At 38.1% G+C, this 22,156-nt stretch overlaps 1 protein-coding gene across 4 annotated transcripts in view; it reads right to left on the bottom strand.

Annotated features, from left to right (window-relative positions):
- LOC134212648 (developmental protein eyes absent) overlaps positions 1–20,995 on the bottom strand; it is a 94,758-nt gene extending 73,763 nt beyond the window's left edge. Inside the window, exons 1-2 of one of the 4 annotated variants that reach the window (XM_062690677.1) lie at positions 19,907–20,995; positions 4–180 (exon numbers count right to left, since the gene is read on the bottom strand). Coding sequence is in view for 1 of the 4 variants with exons in the window: in XM_062690681.1 (XP_062546665.1) it covers positions 19,907–19,951 (45 nt within the window). In the remaining 3 variants the exon portion in view is untranslated. The remainder of the gene's footprint in view (positions 1–3; positions 181–19,906) is intronic. The other 3 variants (XM_062690678.1, XM_062690681.1, XM_062690679.1) reach the window with 3 other exon arrangements.
- Between the last annotated feature and the right edge of the window lie 1,161 nt (positions 20,996–22,156).

Below are 22,156 nucleotides of genomic sequence, written 5' to 3'. Positions count from 1 at the left end.
TACATTCTTCTTTTGTTTTTGATACGTTTGGATTTATGATTTTTTTTCCTTTAATTATGACCCCAAAAGTGGCACAAAGGAAACACGTACACGAGTGTGATATAATTTGTTTGTTTCATATGAAAACTATTCTTCTTTTAGTGCTGTAACATGCTCATTCATCACGCAGTCACACTGTCACTGAGGAAGAAAGGAGAAAATAAAGAAGACACACATAAGATATATATGATTTGGTGGGTTTTTTTAGGGTTAATAGAAAGATATTCTATTGCTAATGTGAAGCAAGCAAGTGTGAATGTGTGTGTATGAGTGAATCATATGAAAAGATGAAGCATTTCTACAGCAAAAAAATAACAGTTAGTAAGCTCTTTTGTGTGTGGATCTTATGTTATGAGCCTCAGCCCATTGCGGACCCTCATGAATATCACATAAGCACCCATTATGAGCGCCCACAAGTAATCGTATTATCGCTGGATCCATCATGTGATCGCTTATATGAGGCATAGTTTAGCACTCAAACTCCTCAGGACAACCCTGGCCAAAACGCCCTCCTCTGATTTCTAGAAAACTATAACTAACTAAGGTTAAAATTCAGTTGATACCTTTAAATATTTGTAAGACCATCATACTATGCGAATGTGGAAGTATTTTTGTATTACATAAGGGAAATAATAGCAAAATACAAAAAGGTAAGTTTTGATGAAACTTCCCATGTTTGATTGCTCAACATTCTAGAGCGACGCTGCTATACTGTCCGCAAACCTTGACTTCACATGATCATTCTTGCCAAAAAAGTAAATTGGTGCAGAAAACAAACAGATTCGAGGTTATCCTGCTACATTGCATGATCGACAAACCATGAAGCGATAGATAAACCTGCCTTTGAAAAATTTCGATGTTATGTACATCAAACTATTTTAATTATTACACTATACCGAGAATACACTATTTAAACACTCACCCAAGCTAATTAAACAAAATGTGGCCATGTCACTACTGTTCTAATGTTGGTTTTCCATTATAGCACCCAAATGAATTTTATAATGGATTTTTTGCAATTCCTGATCATAATATCTGGTTTACAGTTGGAGTTTGAATGATAAAACGGCCTTCTTTTCATCATCTTAGAATGTGTTACATTATGCAACCCATTTAGGTGCATAATATGCATTATGCAACTCATTTTCATGATGGAAAGTATAGTGTCATGTCGATCTATTGAACCCCTCCCGATCAGCAATGCATTATAAAATTATAACTCAGTTCTATCAATGGTTGTTATTAAAAACAAGGTGTGTTATAATAAGATAAATCAATAAAATTGTATTTTAGTCCAGTTATATTTCATATCAAAATTATAACAACATTAGTTATGTTTATTTTCACAAAATAATTACTTACATATTTTGTAGACAGATATAAGAAAAAAAATCAAGGAAATCACCTTCAGTATAACTTGAACCCATGATCAATAAGCTGGAATAAAATTAATTGCCTACATTATGGATGGAAATCCGTCGTTGTAGCGTACCAGATATTTATCCGTGATGTAGACAATTACCTTGAAACTAGATTTTTATACCAAAATATTATATAAACTTTTGTTATAATGTTGATATGAAGATATCAGCCTGTTTTAATAGTGTTACGGCTTGAAGAATTTTTGCTATAGTTTTTGTGATTTTAACAACTAACCAGCCGAATTTATAACACATTTTGTTACAATGTTCTTTCTGAAATAAATAACTCCCCTTGTTAGAATTTTGTTATGCATTATCGATCGGGCGACCATAGACAATTGAATAGGTGATTCATTTGTACTTGATTCGAAGATGTTCTCGAAATTGAGCAGTGAAAGAAGATTGTGGCTCAACAAAACAATCCGGTCCAGAGGAAGTGATGCTTCAGACACCGGAAACGCGGAAGATGCTATTGGAACGTTGCTTTCGAGAGGAACATTTTCTCCCTCTTCTGTAACTGTATGATCGTCCAAAGCACCGAAAATTTTACCGGCAATGTTTCCAACCTCCGTGCCTCTTCAAAACGGAAATGTCCACTGCCGAATCTGCAAGAAGAGAGGCATACAACCGACGAAAACAATGCCCAGTGTATTCTTCTGGTGATCGTAGTTTTAAAAAATGTTGCGATTCTGTGCGGCACTTTTGCAATCGTGTTAATCCTAATAGCTTGTTTGGTACACTTTCCTATACGATAAGCGACTAAAAACCGTGTATGTTTGACGTTAGCCGTACAAAGTGCTGCATATGACCGGAAAAGTTTCAACATGTCGAAGTCGGGTATACAGCCTTTGGTGATCATGAACTGACGGGAAATTTTTGTCTTTGTGTTCGGAATCGTGATTTGCACGCTGTCCCCTAATTCTTCTATGTCGCTGACTGATAATTTTATTAGTTCATCTCGACGACATGCCCCGTACACGCCAACGCATCGCAAGCTATAGAATAATTTAGTCATAAGTGTGAAAAGATTTTTTTAAACGTAAATTACTTTTAACACAACATACGTATCGTCCTCGGCTTCTACTAGAAATTTGAATATTTGTTCTATTATAAAAAATTTAGATTTTTTCTGACCATCTGACTTGCGCTTCAATGAGGCTTAGATTGTTTGAAATTTGAAATATCAACACCCAGATTCATGCTGATTGTTGTTTCAACATGGAGTCATTTAGTCGATGGCTTGTTATCAGACATCCCTTTGGTAAAATATATCAGCAAGCACTTCTCTTCTACTTCTTTAATTTTATTTCGCATTCCCCATTCTTCGAATTTCTTGAACTCACTTTCGTACAGCTTTTTTTGACTTCTCCGGAACAAGACCGGATAAAGCTGCTTCTGCTGCTACTTCAAAATCCAACGAGCAGTCAGATTCTTATTCGCTCATCTTGAGTTTTTCTTCCTCCGTACTTGTCTTAATGAAAACTTGAATATATGTCACAATAATTTTCCATAACCAACTTGGATTTATTGAATACTAGCCGATTAGACTCTGCCTTACCCGGGTTGGGCAGTTATTTTTCGTACGTAGATGTCAAATGCAAGATTGTTAGCAACGCCGCACTCTAGATCGATTTTGACTCGATTGTTTTGGATTCTCTTCACAACTTATCAACTTTATACATTTTCATGGTTTTCATACTATCTCATTGAAAATTTCTATTTCTAAAAAATGCTAGCTGGTATTTCATGACCGAGGTCCGAGGTCACTTTTGCTCACAACAATGTTTATGTTAATATTATCTGTTTTTGGGGGGTCCCTTATAAGCGAATGGTCATGGGTTCGATTCCCAACCCCTTCACCAAACCCTCGTCAGTCGCCGGATTCGCAGCCCATACGGTTTCGTTTGGGGTACGCGCCTTACCGTCACGGCTGCCTGATGTCGACTAACAACTTGTTCTTCTCGGAAGCAATCCAATCAACGTTACCCAGATTAAAATGGCAACCGAACAAAGCAATGATCATTGGATACACGACATGGACAAACGGACACAATGGACTCATGACAAAGATGAACTGGCTACGACAACAATAACGAATAATGGATATCTAAAAATACATTCTGTGTGGATTCTGTACAGCAGAATACCACAGTAGATCACGGCACAGTAGCGGTTATGAACACAGAGTGCCTACACAGAAAAAAAAATCCGTGGTAAAAACTACTATTTTGTAGACTACGCTCTGTTTTTAAAACTACCATGGAATTTCAGTAAATTTTACCATGGTTTCAGAGAAATTCACCACTGTTTCAGTTCAAATGACATTATTTCGCGTGGGCCACCACAGTTGATTTTTACTGCGCGCATGGTAAAATCAAACGGGTTTGTTATCTGCTGAAAATCGTCGGTGAATATTCTTAAAATAACCCTCGGAATGGTAGTTTCGACTGCAACATTTTTTTGCGTGTACCAAATAAATATACGAATAAAAAAAATATTTGTTTATGCTAATATTATCAAATGGATGATGGGTCCATAAACAAACTTCCGGATTTCAAAACCAGTGCGTATTAAGTGTTTTTACTTGAAATCAGGAAAAAATATATTGAAACAATCTCACCAAATAAATCCATGTTTGTGTAAAACAAGTGAGCTTGGGAAAAACTCTTCTCCAAGATCGATTTTCGACGAGTGGCCTTGGTTGCAGTTGATACATAAGACCATGGGGACATTCGTTACGCTGGTGGGTAATGCATGTTTTCCACAAAAGTTAAAATACCGACAGATGTGGAAGTTTTGACACCATATCCAGATACACCAAATAAAATCGCATCGGTAATATATTCATTAGTTTTTCAAAAACCAATCACTCAACATGTTCTTTTCTCTTAGAACAGCGGTTCTCAACCTGGGGTATATATACCCCTGAGGGTACCTTCGCTGGACCCAGGGTGTACCTCGAAAAAAATGCTTAATGGCGGATGTATTACAATTCCAATAAAAAATTCATTGCTTAAGTTCTGATAATTACTTAAATTTTGATTCTAAAACTTTGTGTCGTTTGTGCAATACCTTTCAAGAGGTTTCGATGCCTTCTTTTAAGAGGCTCGAGAGTCTTACTCCAAGAAGCTCGAAAGCCTGTTTTTAAGAGCCTCTGAAGTCTTCTTTCAAGAGCATGAGCATGATTGACCGCCCACGGTTGCTACTCCGTTATTGTCAGCTGTAATTACACAGAGAACCAACAGATGAAGTTTGGGACTAACATCATCTTCAATGTGTAAGAACTGGTGACCCAAAATTAAGCAATACCAGCGCCGGCCGTGTCCGAATACAGGTCAATTGAGACATAGGTAGGAAATTGTTGTCGTGATACTCGCTTTGATAGGAGCCGACGAGTCAATTGCACTTCCACAAGAAATCACTGGAATGTTAGATATGAGGGGTGGGGAGTGTGGCAGGGTTCATTTTGGTAAACAGTCTGCCGTGTATAGCGTGTAGTTTGATTAATTTTAAACAAACACGTTCAAACGAACACCAATTATTATAATTATCGACCACACTACACAACTGGATGCGAACTAAATTTTCACTTTCTGATTAACTTACTCACCCGCACAAAGCAGAACAAAATTTCGGTGACCGGCCGATCATTTTGCTTTCCACACAAAGCAAAACTAAATTTCGACGACCGGCTGATCGCTCTGCTTACTGAAGAATCCCTCTGAAGTCTTCTTTCAAGAGGCTGAAAAGTCTCATTTCAAAAGGCTCGAAAGCTTCCTTTCAATACGCCTTCTTTCAAGAGACTCGGAAGTCTTCTTTCAAGCGGTTCGGAAGCCACATTTTAAGAGGCTTAGACGTCCCTTTCACGAGGCTTGGAAGGCTTCATCCAGGCGGCTCCCTTCAAAAGGTTCGAAAGCCTCCTTTCACGAGGCTTGAAAATCTCCTTTTAAGAGGCTCGACTTGGAAGCTGCCTTTTCAGAATCCTTCTTTCAAGAGGTTCAGAAGCATCCTTTCAAGAGGGTCGAAAGCCTTCTTCCAAGAGGTTCTCTTTGCAAATAGTTCTTCTAGTTCTTCCAAGAGAATCGGAAGCCACCTTTCAAGATACTTAGATGCCTCCGTCCGAATCGTTCAGAGGCTTCTTTTCGAGAGGGTCGAAAGCCTTCTTCCAAGAGGTTCGAAAGCCTCCTTTCAAAAGGTTCGGATGCCCGCTTTCAAGAAATAAATAATTTGTAATCCTCCTTTCAAGATTCTCAGAAGCCTTCTTTCAAGAGGCTCGGAAGCATCCTTTCAAGAGGGCTGGAAGTTTCGGAATCCCCTTTCAAGAAGCTCGGAAACCTCATTTCAAGAGAGTCATACGCCTCTTCTTAAGAGGCTTAGAAGCCTCCTTTCAAGATCAAAAGAAGCCTTCTTTCAAAAGGTCGAAAACCTCCTTCCAAGAGGCTCAAAAGAGTTCTTTCAAAAGGCTTGGGAGCTTGATGTATAAACTTGGAAAGTTTCACAGAAGAACGAAAAATTCTACTACTTTTTGGATAGAACAACAACTTTTCAACAGCATTTCTATATATTTCTTTAGTTTTCAGGTTCATTTTTTATATTTCTTATTAATTGCGTTTTATTACTACGGTGATCAAAATGAATGAATGAATGCAAAAGTTCAAATGGGTACCTCTCAAGAAAAAAGGTTGAGAACCGCTGTCTTAGAAGGTATAGGTACAGCTTTCAACGACATTTGGTGAAAACAAATCTGTAGTTGAATAAATAGTCATTAATGAATAGTCGTGAAATTCATTAGATATCACATATAACACATTTTCTTGGTGGCGTAGTGCCATCCGAATCACCAGAAGATGAGAAACAGTGGCACACGAGGAAAAATTTGTCACTAGCGAAAAAAACATGCACGCGCGACCACGAGCTACTTCGATCTCGAGTCAAAAATATTAGCCATTAGTTTTTACTTTATTGTTGTTCTCCCACAATCAATTAAGGTACACCGGGGCAAGTTGAAATGCGGGGTAAGTTGAAACGGAAGCTGTAATTTAGATCAGCAATGACCGAATGCCTGATTATTTTTTTTCAACAAATTACTCCTCTAAACGCACCTTCTGACTGACATTCCCGGAAGATTGCAGCTACAAAAAGCAATCCCTGCCATTCTCTATTTTTCGTCCTTTGCAAAATTCGAACCAACTTTTTGACGTGCCAATGAAACAGGTCCCAAAATGATGTTTGAAAGTGTTTTTTCATCAAATTTTCACGGTAGGTAACCATTCAACGTTGAATAAACATAATGATTATGAAAATTCGATGGAAGATACGTTTTAATTTTTGTATTTTGGTAGTTTGATATTGCTCCGCATTTTCAACCCATCGGGGCAAATAGAAACGCGTGGTGCGGAGCAAGTTGAAACAATGATTCAAAACGTCACCCTCGCAATTAAAATTTCCAGAATTCAACATGGTAAGTAAATACATTCGGAAAACAAAAATTGATAGAAAGGTCCAAAACTCTGAAAATTAATTTAATAAATTTCTGCCCATTCCGTCGTGAATGCAACCCTCCTACAATCTCAACTGAAGAATAGAATAAAAAGGGGTCATGTTTAAGCTGCACGGTCTAGTTTTGAGATTCTTAATCTACTTTGCCTCACTGTGAGCACTGGCTCTCAAAAAATAAATCATAGAGCATGTAAACATTTCGTTAACTTTACCTTTCACTTCCCCAGCCCCCCTTTCTCCAATCGAGGGTCTATGAAAGATACACACTTAGTTTTTATTTTTGCAGCTCGGCAAAAATCCGCACAGCCGTGCGCCAGCAAAATAAAAAACTGATATTTCAGCAAAAATGGCGTTTGTTAGCTGATTTTCGGCAAAATATATGCTGATTTTCAGCAATTTTGACAGAAATCTCGGTAAAAAACATGTTTGCTGGGGCACGGCTGTGCGAATCTCGGAAAAAGTTCAACATTTTGCTGAGATCCCGGTAAAAAAAATTAAGTGTGTACGCTGGTTAATTAATGTGAATTTATGAAGAAGCCACAGCTGTAAGAAGAGTATAGAGTATCAAAATCTGGAATGTGACTTTTATGCGAGTAAATATCAAGATGGGACAAGTGGGATTTGAATTTCAAATTTCTAGAACAAAGCCTACTATTTTATCAGGGTTTTAGGAGACAATTTTAAGCTAATTTCTGAAAAATAATCAAAATCGTCAAAAATATACATGGGATTATTATGCGAATTTCGGCATTATAGTCACCTTTACAACCTCGTGCATCTTGAGTCACACTGCCTACATATATTTTGTTTTTGATACGATACAGTTAGCTTATGTCTGTATACAGCGCAGTGTTTCAACTTACCCCGATATGCGGGGCAAGTTGAAACGGAGCATATAAAAAAATAATTTTAGTGTGCAAAATATTTATAAAAAAGTTTGGTAAGGTTACTTATTGATTATGTAAAATCTTTGGCCCGAACTAGCAAACACCGCAAACGGATTCGAAATTTATCAAAGGGTATTTTTTTTACAACACTTCAAAGTTCAACTTTGAAAAAAAAACCGTTTCAACTTGCCCCGGTGTACCTTACACATATCGTCAAAAATTGCACATATTTCGTTTTTGTACATCAACTACGTTTTTTCAATTTGCCTGACATTCTATAGATTGCCTAATGTTCTTCGATGCAATGTTCTTCCATGCTTTCTTTTCCTTCGTAGGGTATATGCTCTTTTATTTCATAACAGGTATTGTGCCTTGCAACAAAATGACAACTTTCGTGATCATTTTCTAAGGCTCTCATAGATGTGAACAATTTATCCGCAGTACAAATAGCACGTGCTTTCAAAGCTTTCATCGGCTTGTCAGCCACGTGTAGGATGATTTTTCAAAAATATAAAAGTAGCTTTTTTCTGGCGGTATGTTTTTCTTAGGCGACTATCTGGCGCTCATTTTCTGTTGCGATTAAAAATAAGCGGAAGAGTAGATTTTTTATGAGCGGTACAGTACCCATATCGATAACAATCGAAAATGAAGGATTGCTTGCGACCCACCTGGAGATCTGGAGTCTCGTACTCAAGAATAGTTTGGACAACCCAGTATGTTCCAGAACTACTTTGCAGTATTTCACCTTTCATAAGATGTAATCAATACATTTTGAAACTTTGAGTTGCAAAAAAAAACTTTTTTCGCAGCTGTACTGCCGTAATCTGGAAAAGTGACGTAACAGCCATTTTACAACATCCATGTTTTCCATTTTTCTGTTAAAGAATTCGATGAGTAGTACTCGTTACCACCATTTTTGGAAAATTGCGTATACGTCACTTTTTCAAATTACGGCAGTGTAGATCTCAAGTCCCAAACTCAATGACATTTTGGATGACCCAGAATATTCCAAATCTATCTGGCGATATATGCTGACCTTCTAGGAGATGTTACGGATATATTCGAATACATACCGATACTTTGAGTAACGAAAAAAGTAGTTTTGTCAGTTGTAGATCTCAGGTCCAGAACTCAAGAATAGTTTGGATAGCTTAGGACATCCAAGGAAGATTAAAAGTAGTTTGTCGTATATCACAGTAACTCAACGGATACGTTTGAATGAAAATCTTATTTTGAAACAGCACAGTTTGCTGCCTAGATACCAATTACTCTCAATTTCCGAACTTAAGGACGTACTAGGTTGTCGTAAGACCTTAATCGCTCATGCATGATATTTTTCCCTGATAGAGAGTTAATTTTTAGCCACTTTGCTCAAGATATTGATCACTTATATGCATCGTGCGATTTATGCAACAATTTTTCTTTTTAGGTATATGATCCCTTGAGCCTGAAATAGTTAAAGAGAATTTCAGACTAAGACTAGTTCATCTCTGACTGCACGTAATTTCATTTCTATTGGTCAGAAAAACGAATGTAGAGTATTGGGGCTGAAAGGAAATATTGAAAATATTTTTTTTGTCAATTTATCCAACTCGAAAACCGGCAAAATTCAATTTTGAGCTTCAAACCCCGTCGGTGTAGCCACGTGCAATAGAACCAGCGTTCATTTTGCCTTGCAAATCATCACCTTCTCAACCAGCATCAAGTACTACAAAACTTAGCAACTTCAGTTCGATTCGCTGTACCTACGGCTGGGACTAGTGCTGCTTGCTGCTGATGCTGCCAGCAGACCAGCCATTAAGAGGATGATCGCAATAACAAACGGGATGAAATGCACAGCGAAATGGTTCGCACAATCTCCAATTACACAGCCGGGTGAGAGTATCTCTTTTGAAATGTGACCCGTAAAATTTCACTAGAAACGGTTTCGAATTCGCCCATATTGAAGTGCCTACACACGGGCCCAGCCAACAACGGATCGACCGTCGGAGACATTCCGGCTCATTCCGGTGTGACGATGTTGACGACGAAGAGGGAAAGCAACAGAGGAGACTGGTCAAATGTGCATCTCACAAACGACAATAATTAAGTGATGTCCGTATATGTCGAGAATGTATGCAACAACTTGTTAATAGTTTGGAACAACGGAGAATCTGTTAATCTATCTATTAAAACACATTAAACTACTATTCGAATGTTACTACGAACCATTTTATTTGCTGTTCCCATATCGGTACGTTCCAGATCACTTTCCCGCCACAACTACTACGAAACTAGAGATTGATCTGAATTTGTCCAACGAGAAACAGCAATGTCTGGTGCTTTCAAGCCTGCAGCACAATTTGGGAGATCGATAATGCCAGAAGGTAAGGCGATTTGCTTTTAAACGTTGTGAACTACAACATGACGGTTGAAAATAGAAATTGGAACAAAACGACTGCTAAAAGGCGGCAATGGCAGGTTTTTTGTTTTTTCAAGAATGGCATACATCCGCTCTCTGTGCATGCCGGATTGGTTATCAGATTCGTTCGAGGATCTTTGTAATCAGCCGGAATGGGACAGAACAGCTCCCGAGAAATGCGGATTAGCTGTCCTATCGCGATGCAGAATCTGCTCCAGAAAAGACGCAGGTAGTTAGCCCCGGTCGACAAATGCATTGATTCATAAAAATGGATTTCCTGCTAAGAACGACTCAAAGTAAACGAAGCAGAAGGATTAATCCTCTGGGCTGGTACAAAAGAGAACAATATTTGTAAATATGTATGAAGATGTTACGGTGGAATAAAAATCCCACGATAAGTATGCCGATGGATTGCTGCTTCGGAATTAGCATATCAGGCGCCGCCAGGTCAGTGGAGAATCCTATACGCGTCGAACGACACGTCGCAACAGTGCGGGACATCTGCGAGTGGGAAGGATTAAAGCGAACATTTGGGCGTAAATGGGACATTTCGTGGTCAGCGAGTGATTGGTTCTGCAGCGGCCATATTTCATGCGACCATGTGCTCCGTCTCGCGGTGGTGGTGGTCGACGTGCGTCGTTTCCCATGCGGGACCAGAAACTAGGTGGCGAACAGCAAATCATCGAAAACTCCCACGCGCACTGCGGGATGGGAATTTTTCATTCTCAGCTGGACCCGCGGAGCCGGATATTTATGGCAGTCTATTCGGTTTGTGACGGGTCCAATAAATTTGCCATTAGACGAATGGGCTCCCAAAGGGGTCTGGCAAGTTTCCTGCTGGTAATTTCCGAATCGGCTGTGATGGATCTTTTGGATGAGTTCGGTGGTTCGACAGAGCAGTGATAAGCACATGGCAGATAGGAAAGTAGGGCGTATGAGACATCTGGTATCGCGTTATCTTTTTAGTAGAGTGCCTTGAGTTGTCTGCTGGCTGATTTTCTGTAGTGAAATAAGCTGAAAGTGAAAACATTCAATTTATTTCATTCGTTTTGTGCCAGTTGTTTTGTTGCCAATTGGCATGTTATGACAGTTAGTTCAGCACGGGCGAAACAGACGACTTTTGCAAATTTGTTCCTATTGTAGGCAGGATTATCAACGTTGCTTGGAATGGCAATTTGGTTGAAATCAGTATGAAAATATGGATAGTAAAATCGAGATTGTAATCCAGATTTTAACAAGTTGCAAACAAGATTTTTCTATCCTAGTCATACGTTTCTTGTGTGTTGAATTAAATGTTATCCAGCTTTTGTAGCACCAGTTTTTGGAATTTGAAGGAAATTCGAAAGAAAGAAAACTTTTCCGCGCAAAATCAAATAGTCTTACTCGTTGGCTGAAAAATAATTTCGCTTTACAAAGCAATGCGAATCAATCGGGTACCATTGTGTATTTACACATGCAAGAATATACATTGTCCTGCATGCAATACGGCATTGCACGACGAACTTTATCTCTAGACTCTAACTATTAACTGTCAATATTGATACTGGCCTTGTCGTTTCTTAACCAAATGACATTTTCAGCAGTTTTTACCAATCGACCATTTCGAACAAACGGCATTTTTGGTCATATACTTAATCGGTCAATCGACCTTTTCATCAAATTATTTTTTAGCAGTTTGATCCTTTCGGTCGTATGTTGCTTTCAGCCACCCCGTTTTCGACCTTATAACCGTATCGGCCAAATCGAATTTGGCTAGATTACTTTCGGCTTAACGTGTTATTCGGCAAAGTAACATTCGAATAAATGGCTTGCCACTGGAACGACAGGGAGCGTCGTTTGATTGAAAGTCTTCGGCTGACAAGCATTTGGACAAAGGCCATAGGGCCGAAATACGTTTTGCTGAACAACCTATTAGGCTGAAACCTATTTGGCCGAAAACGTCATTTGACTGAAAAAATGTCGTTTGACGGAAATGGTCATTCGGCAGAAAGTGCCATTCGGCTGAAACTGTCATTTGACTGAAGTGACCACACGGCCGAAAACTACTAACAGCTCGTTTGGCCTAATAGGTCATGTGACCGAAAATGCCGTTTAGCCGAACGAGTCGATATATTGGGCCATATTACCCGTTCAATTTTGACATTTCCGGTCGCACGATCCGACAAATTATCTGTGGAAATACTGAAGTATATCCGTGGGAAACGCCAAAGAAATTCCCGGGGAACGTCCGCACAATTTCACTTAAAAAATTGAAATAATATCCTCAGGAAATTCTTAAGAATCTCTAATGGAGATTCCAAATAATTTCCTTTAGAAACTCCGAACAATTTTTCTAGGGAATTCCAAAAAGCTTCTAAAAATCATCCGCTTCCACTTCCACAAAATATTTGTGAACATTTTGTGAGAACTTAGATGAATTGTACTTCATTAGATTTCTTCGGCGAAATTCAAGTGGTTCTGGCCTGGTTTCTCCCATAGGAAATATCTCGAAAAAATCCGGAAAAAAATGGCAATAAAAAAAAAGCTGCCAAGCAAATTCACACCGCCGCCGACGATATTTGGACCGAAACGCACCTCTATTTATAAGACAGATCGAGTCAGATGTTTTGCTCATGTTTATCTGTATTAACAGTTCGCGGAAGCTCGTCTGTTTGGTTGATTCTAACTGAGTATTCCTGTGGGTCGCATCATTCGATCTATTCAGAAAAAGTTTTTCAAACGATTTTCGATACATGTCGCCTAATTCTTCATACCACCGCATTTTAAGCCAATAAGTTCATTAGGGTCACTCCTGACGGAATCCAAGTTTCAAAGTGCTCGCGTTCTCGGGGGCACGCCACTCGATACGGAAGCAACGCACAACTGTCATTTTTGTTGATTTAGTTTTGCTGCGTCGCAGCATGCGTGAAAAAATAAAAATGACAGTTGTCCGTTGCTTCCGTATCGAGTGGTGTGCCCCCGAAAACGCGAGCACTTTGAAACTTGGATACCGTCAGGAGTGACCCTAATGAAAGGAAATGCACTACAAACATTATTTTGTGTTCGGACCAAACAGAATTATCATGCGAAATCATACCAAATCAAAAACATTAAATGTAAATAATTGGGCCGTCGCGAAACTTTCCATAAAATGGGGTGGGGTGATGCACGAGTCCATTTTGACGGTGCCGAAATGAATTCTTTTCATATTACGAGTTCATTTTAAATGGATTCGGCAATTAATAAACGCATTGTTATGCTGCTCAATAGACTAACGCGATATGAACTCCGCAAAAAAAAAATGGCGTTTGAACTTGTGGTAAAACGCATTTGAGCGATGTAAAATGAACACATAGGGGCCCTCCTTAGCCGTGCGGTAAGACGCGCGGCTAAAAAAGCAAGACTATGCTGAGGGTGGCTGGGTTCGATTCCCGGTGCCGGTCTAGGCAATTTTCGGATTGGAAATTGTCTCGACTTCCCTGGGCATAAAAGTATCATCGTGTTAGCCGCATGATATACGAATGCAAAAATGGTAACCTGGCTAAGAAACCTCGCAGTTAATAACTGTGGAAGTGCTTAATGAACACTAAGCTGCGAGGCGGCTCTTTCCCAGTGTGGGGATGTAATGCCAAGAAGAAGAAGAAGAAGAAGAAGAAGAAGAAAATGAACACATTCAAATAATAGAGTTCTCTTCACATAATTTTCGGCAACTCCCAAACGTCAAAACCTTTTTTTATTCGAGTGCATTGTGTGAGTAAATGTCAATTTTGAGATTCTGAGTTTTTCCCAACACTGGTTAGAATGACCTCTAAATAAAAGATATTTTTATTGTAACTTTTTCGTTTTATTCTTTATCGAAATGATTTCTACAATAAAAATATTACAGCACCAAAAAGTGTAGTTATAGTTGACAGAAGGAATAACATTGATCAATTAAGGTAAGATATCAATTTTCTTGAGAAATTCTTCCATTTTCGAATGATTTAGTCATCGATTATTATTTATTCAGACTAACGCCGAAGTGGCCTGCGCGGTATATAGGAGTCTTCTCCATTCGACTCGGTCCATGGCTACACATCGCCAACCACGCAGTCTACGGAGGGTCCGCAAGTAATCTTCCACCTGGTCGATCCACCTTGCCCTTGCCTTCTTATGCCTGTCGGATCGTTGTCGAGAACCATTTGCACCGGGTTACTGTCCGACATTCTGGTAACGTGCCCGGCCCACCGCAGTCGTCCGATTTTCGCGGTGTGAACGATGAATGGTTCTCCCAGCAGCTCATGCAACTCGTGGTTTATTCGCAGCACTTAACTTTCGAAAACTCCAAGTGCGCGTTGGTTCTCCACGAGCATCGTCCGGGTCTCGTGTCCGTAGAGGACTACCGATCTAATGAGCGTTTTGTAGATTGTCAGTTTGGTACGGCGGCGAACTCTTTTCGATCAGACCGTCTTGCGGAGTCCAAAGTACGTACGATTTCCAGCCACTATGCGTCTCCGAATTTCTCTGCTGGTATCATTTTCGGCAGTCACCAATGAACCCAAGTACACAAATTCTTCTACCACCTCGATTTCGTCACCAACGATGCAAACTCGCGGTGGGTGGCTCACATTGTCTTCTCTTGAACCTCTTTTTATCATGTACTTCGTCTTCGACGTGTTGATGACTAGTCCGATCCGCTTAGCTTCCCCTTAGTCTTCGAATGCACGCTTTTTTTGTTTAGCAAAGAATTAGATACAAAATATCAACGGATATAACAATATAACGAAACTGATATCTCATCGAAAGAATTTCCCCAGCACTTGTGTTATCCAAGCTTTACTTTGATATTTGTTTCTCACAAAACCTACAAATTTTGATTTGCAATTTCTAATAATTTTAATACAACCTTTGTATTGAAATCTCACAATTTTGAATTATTTTTGTACAGTATCTGTATGAAAAGCTTACACTCTTCGTATTAACCCTCTACAGCCCAAGACCGCCTTTAAAAGAGATACTTTGACTGTTTTCGCAATTTTCAATTGTTAGGATTTCAAAAAGTTTTTGATGTCGATCAATAATATAAACTTCAGTGCATGTTTAAATGTGGTTTAAAGTTGACCCTCTATAACCCAAATTTTTTTTTCGCTCAAAATCCCTATTTTGCTTTCTAAAATCGATCTAAACACGTTTTGGGCATTAACAATTTTTAATTCGCTATTTTATCAATTCTACTCTTTGATTTCAAAGAATTTTGTTTTCCTAGTTTTTCATCCAATCAAATAGTTTTTTGAATCTATTATTTAGAGTTTGAAAATTCCTATCCAATGCTGACTTATTACAATTTTTAAATTTTCAGTGGTAATTTTTTATTTTCCTTGTAACGGATAAATATTTTAGAGTGTAACATTCACCACTATAACCACTATAATTGAATAAGGTTAGTTGTAGAAAAATACTAAACTACAAATATTTCACTCTTCAAAGGTATACGAGCAAAAACACGGAGGAACAAAATATTACTCAATTTTCAATATTTTTTCATAAATGTGTAGAACTTTGAAAATTGACTTTAAACCACATTAAAACATGCATTGAAGTTTATATTATTGATCAATATTAAAAACTTTTCGAAATCTGATCAATTGAAAATTACAAAAAAATATTCAAAATGCCCCGTCGAAAGGCGGCCTTGGGTATTAGAGGGTTAATTTTCAAAATTCTACACATTAATAAAAAAAAATTGAAAATTAAGTATTCTTTTGTTCCTCCGTGTTTTTGCTTGTATACCTTTGAAAAGTGAAATATTTGTAGTATTTTTAGTATTTTTCCGCAGCAATAGAAGGCAATGGTGGTGAATGATACACTCTGAAATATTTATCCAACTATTTTCACGGAAAATTTAAAAAAAATCAAACTCTAAATATGTTGAACAAACTAAAAAGATGAATACATTCAAGAAATTATTTTATTGAATGAAAAACTCAAAAAACAAAATTCTTAATAAATTAAATTGTGAAATTGATGAAACCGCGAATTAAAAAATCGTATTGCCCAAAACGTGTTCAGATCGATTTAAAAGAGCAAAATAGTGATTTTGAGCGGAAACAAAAATTTGGGTTAATGTGTAGTAAGTAAAAATAGATTTTTGCTAAAATACTTATTAATAAAATAAAATATTGTACCGCACATAAAAAAATCTACTCCTACGCTTATTTTTAATCACAACGAAAAATAAGCGCCAGATAGTCGCCTAAGAAAAACACACCTCCAGAAAAAAAGCTACTTCAATGTTTTTGAAAATGTTGTCACCATGTGGTGGATTCTGGCGGTGAAGGCTTTGAGAGCACGTGCTATTTGTACTGCGGATAAATATTACATATCTATGTGAGCTTTGGAAAATTATCACGAAAGTTGTCATTTTGTTGCAAGGCACAATAATTTCAATTGACAATACTAATCAATAGTGGCAAATTTGAAATCCAATGATAGTAGGCTTGTGAATGCTAACATACTACGAAGCTAATGAGAATAAAATTAAAAGCCAGCATGACGTTTGTTCAAAGCGTGACGTAGAAAGCAAATCAAGATCATGCAATGTTCGAATCTGGATGCTTCCACATGCTTCATAATGATCAATTTCAGACACTAATTGTCCACGAAAGAGTGAATCGTATGAGATTGTCTTTGGTTACGACAATGGCGTGGCCGTTGCTCCTTTCAAAGTAAGGAAAATCATAGAGAGATTGGAAAGATACACGAAATAATGTAAACCCTGAAAACAGACAAAAAAGACAAAAACTATAAATCTCAGAAAAGAAGATGAACTGGTGGAACAATAATGGTAAGCCATAAAAATAAGGCAAATCACATGACAATTTAGCCAAATAAATGTGACAAATTTATTAAATTCAACAAAAAGACAAGAAATTCATGACGAGAAAAACAAATATTTATTTTCCAAGTTCGTTTATTTGGTAGGCTCAGACGTGTATAACACTTTATGGAGCCATGTTTCATTGTGATATATAAAATCTATATATTTTATTATACAGTTAGTAAGCGAAGACAATAAGAATAGTGGTTACATTGAAATAATTTTGCATTTAAACCGTGATTTGAAAGACAAACAAACAATAACTACAAAAGCACCATATATATGTCTGGTAGTGATCAACTAATATGTTTTTCGTCACGATTAACATTGTTGTCTGTCAAGAAAGATGATGTTTCAAATTTTCATGAAGGAGATCATAATCGAAATATCAATTTGAGTCAGAATTCATCCGCTTTGCGGTCCCAAGAGGTAGTGTGCATTAGAGATCCCACAGGGTTCAGTATTACAGAATATGCAAGATTTGGAAAGTTGACTTCCTGCTCTCGGCTGGCTCATCTCGTTATACAAAGTTGTGAATCATTCATCGGCTTTGCGGCACTCGTAGGCATTAAATAGCTAGTTTGGTCGGGTATTTCGGAATATGTGAGATTTGGGAAGTTGTCATTTTCTACTAATTTAGTGAGAAAATAAAAAAATGAGGTCGAATATCAGTGTTAAATTTTACCCTTTTTGCAGCACAAATGACAAGAGATCAGGTACAAACAATGAATTCTGTAATAAAATCATTAACCTAATTAAGCAACAGGTACTCCAAACTTGGTAAAATTTTTGATTGTCTAATGGCGAAGTGCTGTTTCTCAAAATTGAATTATTTGCCAAGGACTTTAGTCATGTAGCACTAATATTTCGTCCTTGTGATGCTGCTAAAGTAAAACTACTTTCAGTTTTTTCGAAATTCGTCAAAAATTGCTGCTCTAAAAAGTTTTGATTTATTTTTTTGTTGCTAACAGCAAAGCATTTACCTATTTACGACCTTTTTGATTTTTGCCGTTGTTCAGACCAGCTTTGGCTTGAAATCCTTTTTTTAAACTATGTTTTCAAAGAGACGATTATCAGCGATTTTACATCGAATTTGGGTCGGTTTTCTGTAACTGATAACAAAATTCATTTATCTACGTTTTGAGGCATTGATCGTTTGGGATGAATCATTTTTCTGAAGATATTGATGGGAGTTCTTGGATTACCTGCAGTCCCTGATAAATGGACTAGGCACTAGGACCATCTAGAAAAAAGACTACAATTGAACGGTTCTGAAATCTGGGTTGCGACGTCTCAAACACTATGACCAATGCAAAATAAGCCCACACGAAAGTGTTCTGAGGGTATTTGGTCCATCGAGGATCAAACCGGAACGCACAGGAGTGTGTTCACTATTGTCGGTTCCGAACCGTGGCTCACAACATCTCAAGCTTTATGATTCCACAAAACGTCCATTATGCCAAACGTACTTATGTCTAACGTCGCGAACCCCTTTTTAATGTTTATGAACTCTAGTTTTCCGTGTCTTGAACTTTATAAAACTTGAGACTAGTTCATAGGAAACCTCTGAATTCTGGTTTACCGACGGAAGTGGCTTCTTTTTCTGTTCTGATCCCTGGCTTGTCACGTTTCAAAGTTCGACAAGTTCAACTACTTGAAAAATAAATATTTGAATCTTTTGAATTTGAATTTTAAAATGCTCCAACATTATTATGTGAATTTATCTGCAAAGAACATACGAGTATGGTTACTTCGGCAGTGACACAAAATAAAGCGAAGCAAAATTTTTCAAAACATCACACAGTGTTAAAATGGGAGATTTGTATATTTAGGGTTGCAGACAAATAAACTAAAATAATTGATATATGGATCCAAATTTCATTCCTTGTTTTCAAAGAAATGAACAGCAAATGAGCAAGATCGTGATTAATTTTCAGCCTGCATGCTATCAAAACGATCCAACAAATTTGGAGCATCATTCTTTTATTTCAAGATTAATTAAACTTGTAACAGTGAGATGTAGAATTGAGCAGTTCTCCTATATTGTTTAACACATAAACTGAAAATTTTGGTTTGTTTGTCTCATATTTTATTGCCTTCCATTGATAAGGAGCTTATCAAGGATTGCAGAATTCGCTCTCAATTGAAAATTAGCAACGATAAACGAGAAGCATAAATGATAACAAGTTTATCGCAACCTGGTACAAGTGTGAAAAACAGAATCTTAGCAGCAGCCCTCCACCGACGAGCTATGATAAAACGTTTCGTTCTCGCTCAAACGCCATTCGAGACCACGATTTTTGCGCACAGCTAGTTAGCGAATGTGAAGAGCTAGTTAGAATAGTCATCAGCACCGGTGTCCTCCGCAATTGGAGTTTTTTTTTAAGAATTCATCATACTCCATGATCCCCCAAATTAATTCATTAACGTTACAGTTTGCGAAAAACCTCCCTGATGGTATGTCGTGTCGTGTCGTGAGTGTAAAAAGAGATAATAAGGAAGAGATTTTTTCATTTCTCTTTAGATTCAATCGCTGGATTCCTGGAACTTATCTCTTACTACTAAGAATGTAGTAATATGTTTTGTTTTGATAACAAAAACTCTTGCCGTCTGGGGTTGCAGTCTTGAAATAACAAAACAAATGTTCAATTCATCTATTGATTGTTGAAAATGCCGCAAACCACAGTCGATTATTAACAACTAATTTTCAATAACATAACAAACCAATCCAATAAATCTATGAGATGTAAAAATATGTGCATTTAAATTAATATCCTTATCACCGATCCCATCCACCGTAAAACAAATAAAAATCACAACATACCGGCAGCTTGCAGTTATCCCAGTTATCCACACTCAGCTTCAACATGAATACAGCAATGTCTGATCGACGTCTCTAGCATACGTAGCACTGCCTAAAACACTGCTTTCCATTCCTTTGCACGTCCTACGAGTACGCTGTCATCGACTCAATCCATCATCAATCATACTACGATTTTAAACGACCATTAGCAGCAATATCACTTGTACTGAAATATCACAATGAGTACTAATTCTCTGAGGCTCTCGGCTTAGCGGCACCAGCTTTTCAACAAAGCGCAAGCGGTTGTAAGAAACTGCACTCTCGACTGTTACCGCAAATTGCTTTGACCTTTTTCCACGATTATTCTTCAATTGACGTATCACTTATTGTAGAGTATTAGTTTCCACCAAGTGGTACCACAGTAGGGTTTTGTTGCCTTTTATTTTCACTTGGCATATGTAGATTTTCCTGACCGCGGCTTTTCTGTGTTTAAATCACTTTCACACTTCCTTCTTGCACAACGGTTTCCCGCAAAGGACAATTTGTCGAACCAACGGCTTTCCCACATAATCCGCGAGTTTTAACGCTTTTCCAACACCTTGCCTGTTTGCACTTCGCTTTGGGTAGTGTTTTTCCGTATTTTCTTTGTCGTCGATACTTGAATTTGTCCTTCCGAAACTCCTACAAAGTTCGAATCGACTAAATTCTTCTCCCCAGCGCTAAAACGACTGATCTCGATTTTTTTACAACCATCAACAATGCGAACCAAGAAAAAGTGCTTTGAAATTTGAATCTTTTTTCGCTTTTTGCCGATTTCAAATCGTTCCCTTCGGTTGCACTTCGCTTCACGTGTCCCATTCACTGTGTATTTTACGCGATAAAAGGAATATCCTTACCCATGCCTTGCATACCGACTAGAGTGTTCGTTTCGTTATTCTTCCGCACTCCTTAGTCCTTTTTTCCTTATTTATGCAACGCGTTCTCCGAAACGATCCTCGCACCGACCGCCGCCCGGTCTGGATGACGAAGTATCGATCAACAGAAAATCGAACCGAAATCAAACGGACAAAAGACGATCCTCTACTTCGAAGAGTCAAACAACAACTAAAATGTTGTCGATGGTTTTTTTTATTCAATCCGTCTTACCGACCCGCCTCGAGGTCGGCCAGTTTTCTCGCTCACTCGTTCGTTCATTCATTCTCCCGCGACCCAGCGTAGAAAACCCTCCCGCAGACAATGCCGACGGAATGGTGCGGGCCAAAGGAAAAAGGACAGACACAAGTTTTCCACCACCTCACCTCCGCGGTTGTTCCGAGCGAACGCGTGTTGTTAGGTCGGAGTTGTTGCTCATTCTATGCTCTTCTTCATTCGAAATGGTATGCGTTTTGATTCGAGCACCAACACATGCGGGCATCTTCCACCCATGGCGATATGTGGTTCTGCGCAAAACTGCTGCTTTACCACCCCATCATTATCATCATCATCATCATTCGCAGTAAGTACCTACCATCATACAGCGCAGGAAAGATTGAAGCGCTTTTCCTCGAGTTGTTATGAGCATGGTGGTGAATGTTTCTGAGAGCATAAAGACCCTTACGATTCAATACAATGCAGCAATGGTGGTAATGGTGAGGTGGTTATGTTGTTGCGCACTTCGAGTTTCCTTCTTTATTCAACTGCTTAGTTGCTCTTATAGCAGGCGCTCTTTGCCAATGTGAATAAAAGAGCAGTTTTAAAGATCTTTACGGTTACAAAGCGACTTGCATTACTGTCGTGCAATTTGTTGCTAATATTTATTATGTACAACCATCTTCAATGGACTTTTTCTTACTGATCTTGAGAAACAATAAGGGAATTCTTCTTGTGAGCCCCATTTTCGGGAATTTTTTAGACGGTTTTATTATAGAAACATGATATTTCATTTGAAAAGCAATATTACAGGCTTTGTCCCAAAATGTCACATACCTAATCTAAAACTAAATTAATTGGATTAGAATAAATAAACTCAACAGCATCAAACAAATACGTTTTCGACCCGATTTTGCCACACCAAAAAAATAAAATATTAGTCTTTCTTTTTATTTTTGTAAATAATACCGAAATTACTAATTACACAGTTCATCGTCCCGAGAACTTAAAAAAATTATACAATGCTCGCCCTGGCTACTTGAGCTTGAGCTTGATTGACTGCTCGTAGTTGCTACTCCATTATGACCAGATCAGCTGTTCTTGCACAGGGAACCAACAGATGTTTGCTTGGGACTAGCACAC

Source organism: Armigeres subalbatus, chromosome 2, assembly GCF_024139115.2.
Source record: "Armigeres subalbatus isolate Guangzhou_Male chromosome 2, GZ_Asu_2, whole genome shotgun sequence".
Lineage (NCBI taxonomy): Eukaryota > Metazoa > Arthropoda > Insecta > Diptera > Culicidae > Armigeres > Armigeres subalbatus.
This window is presented reverse-complemented; position numbering and strand designations above follow the sequence as displayed.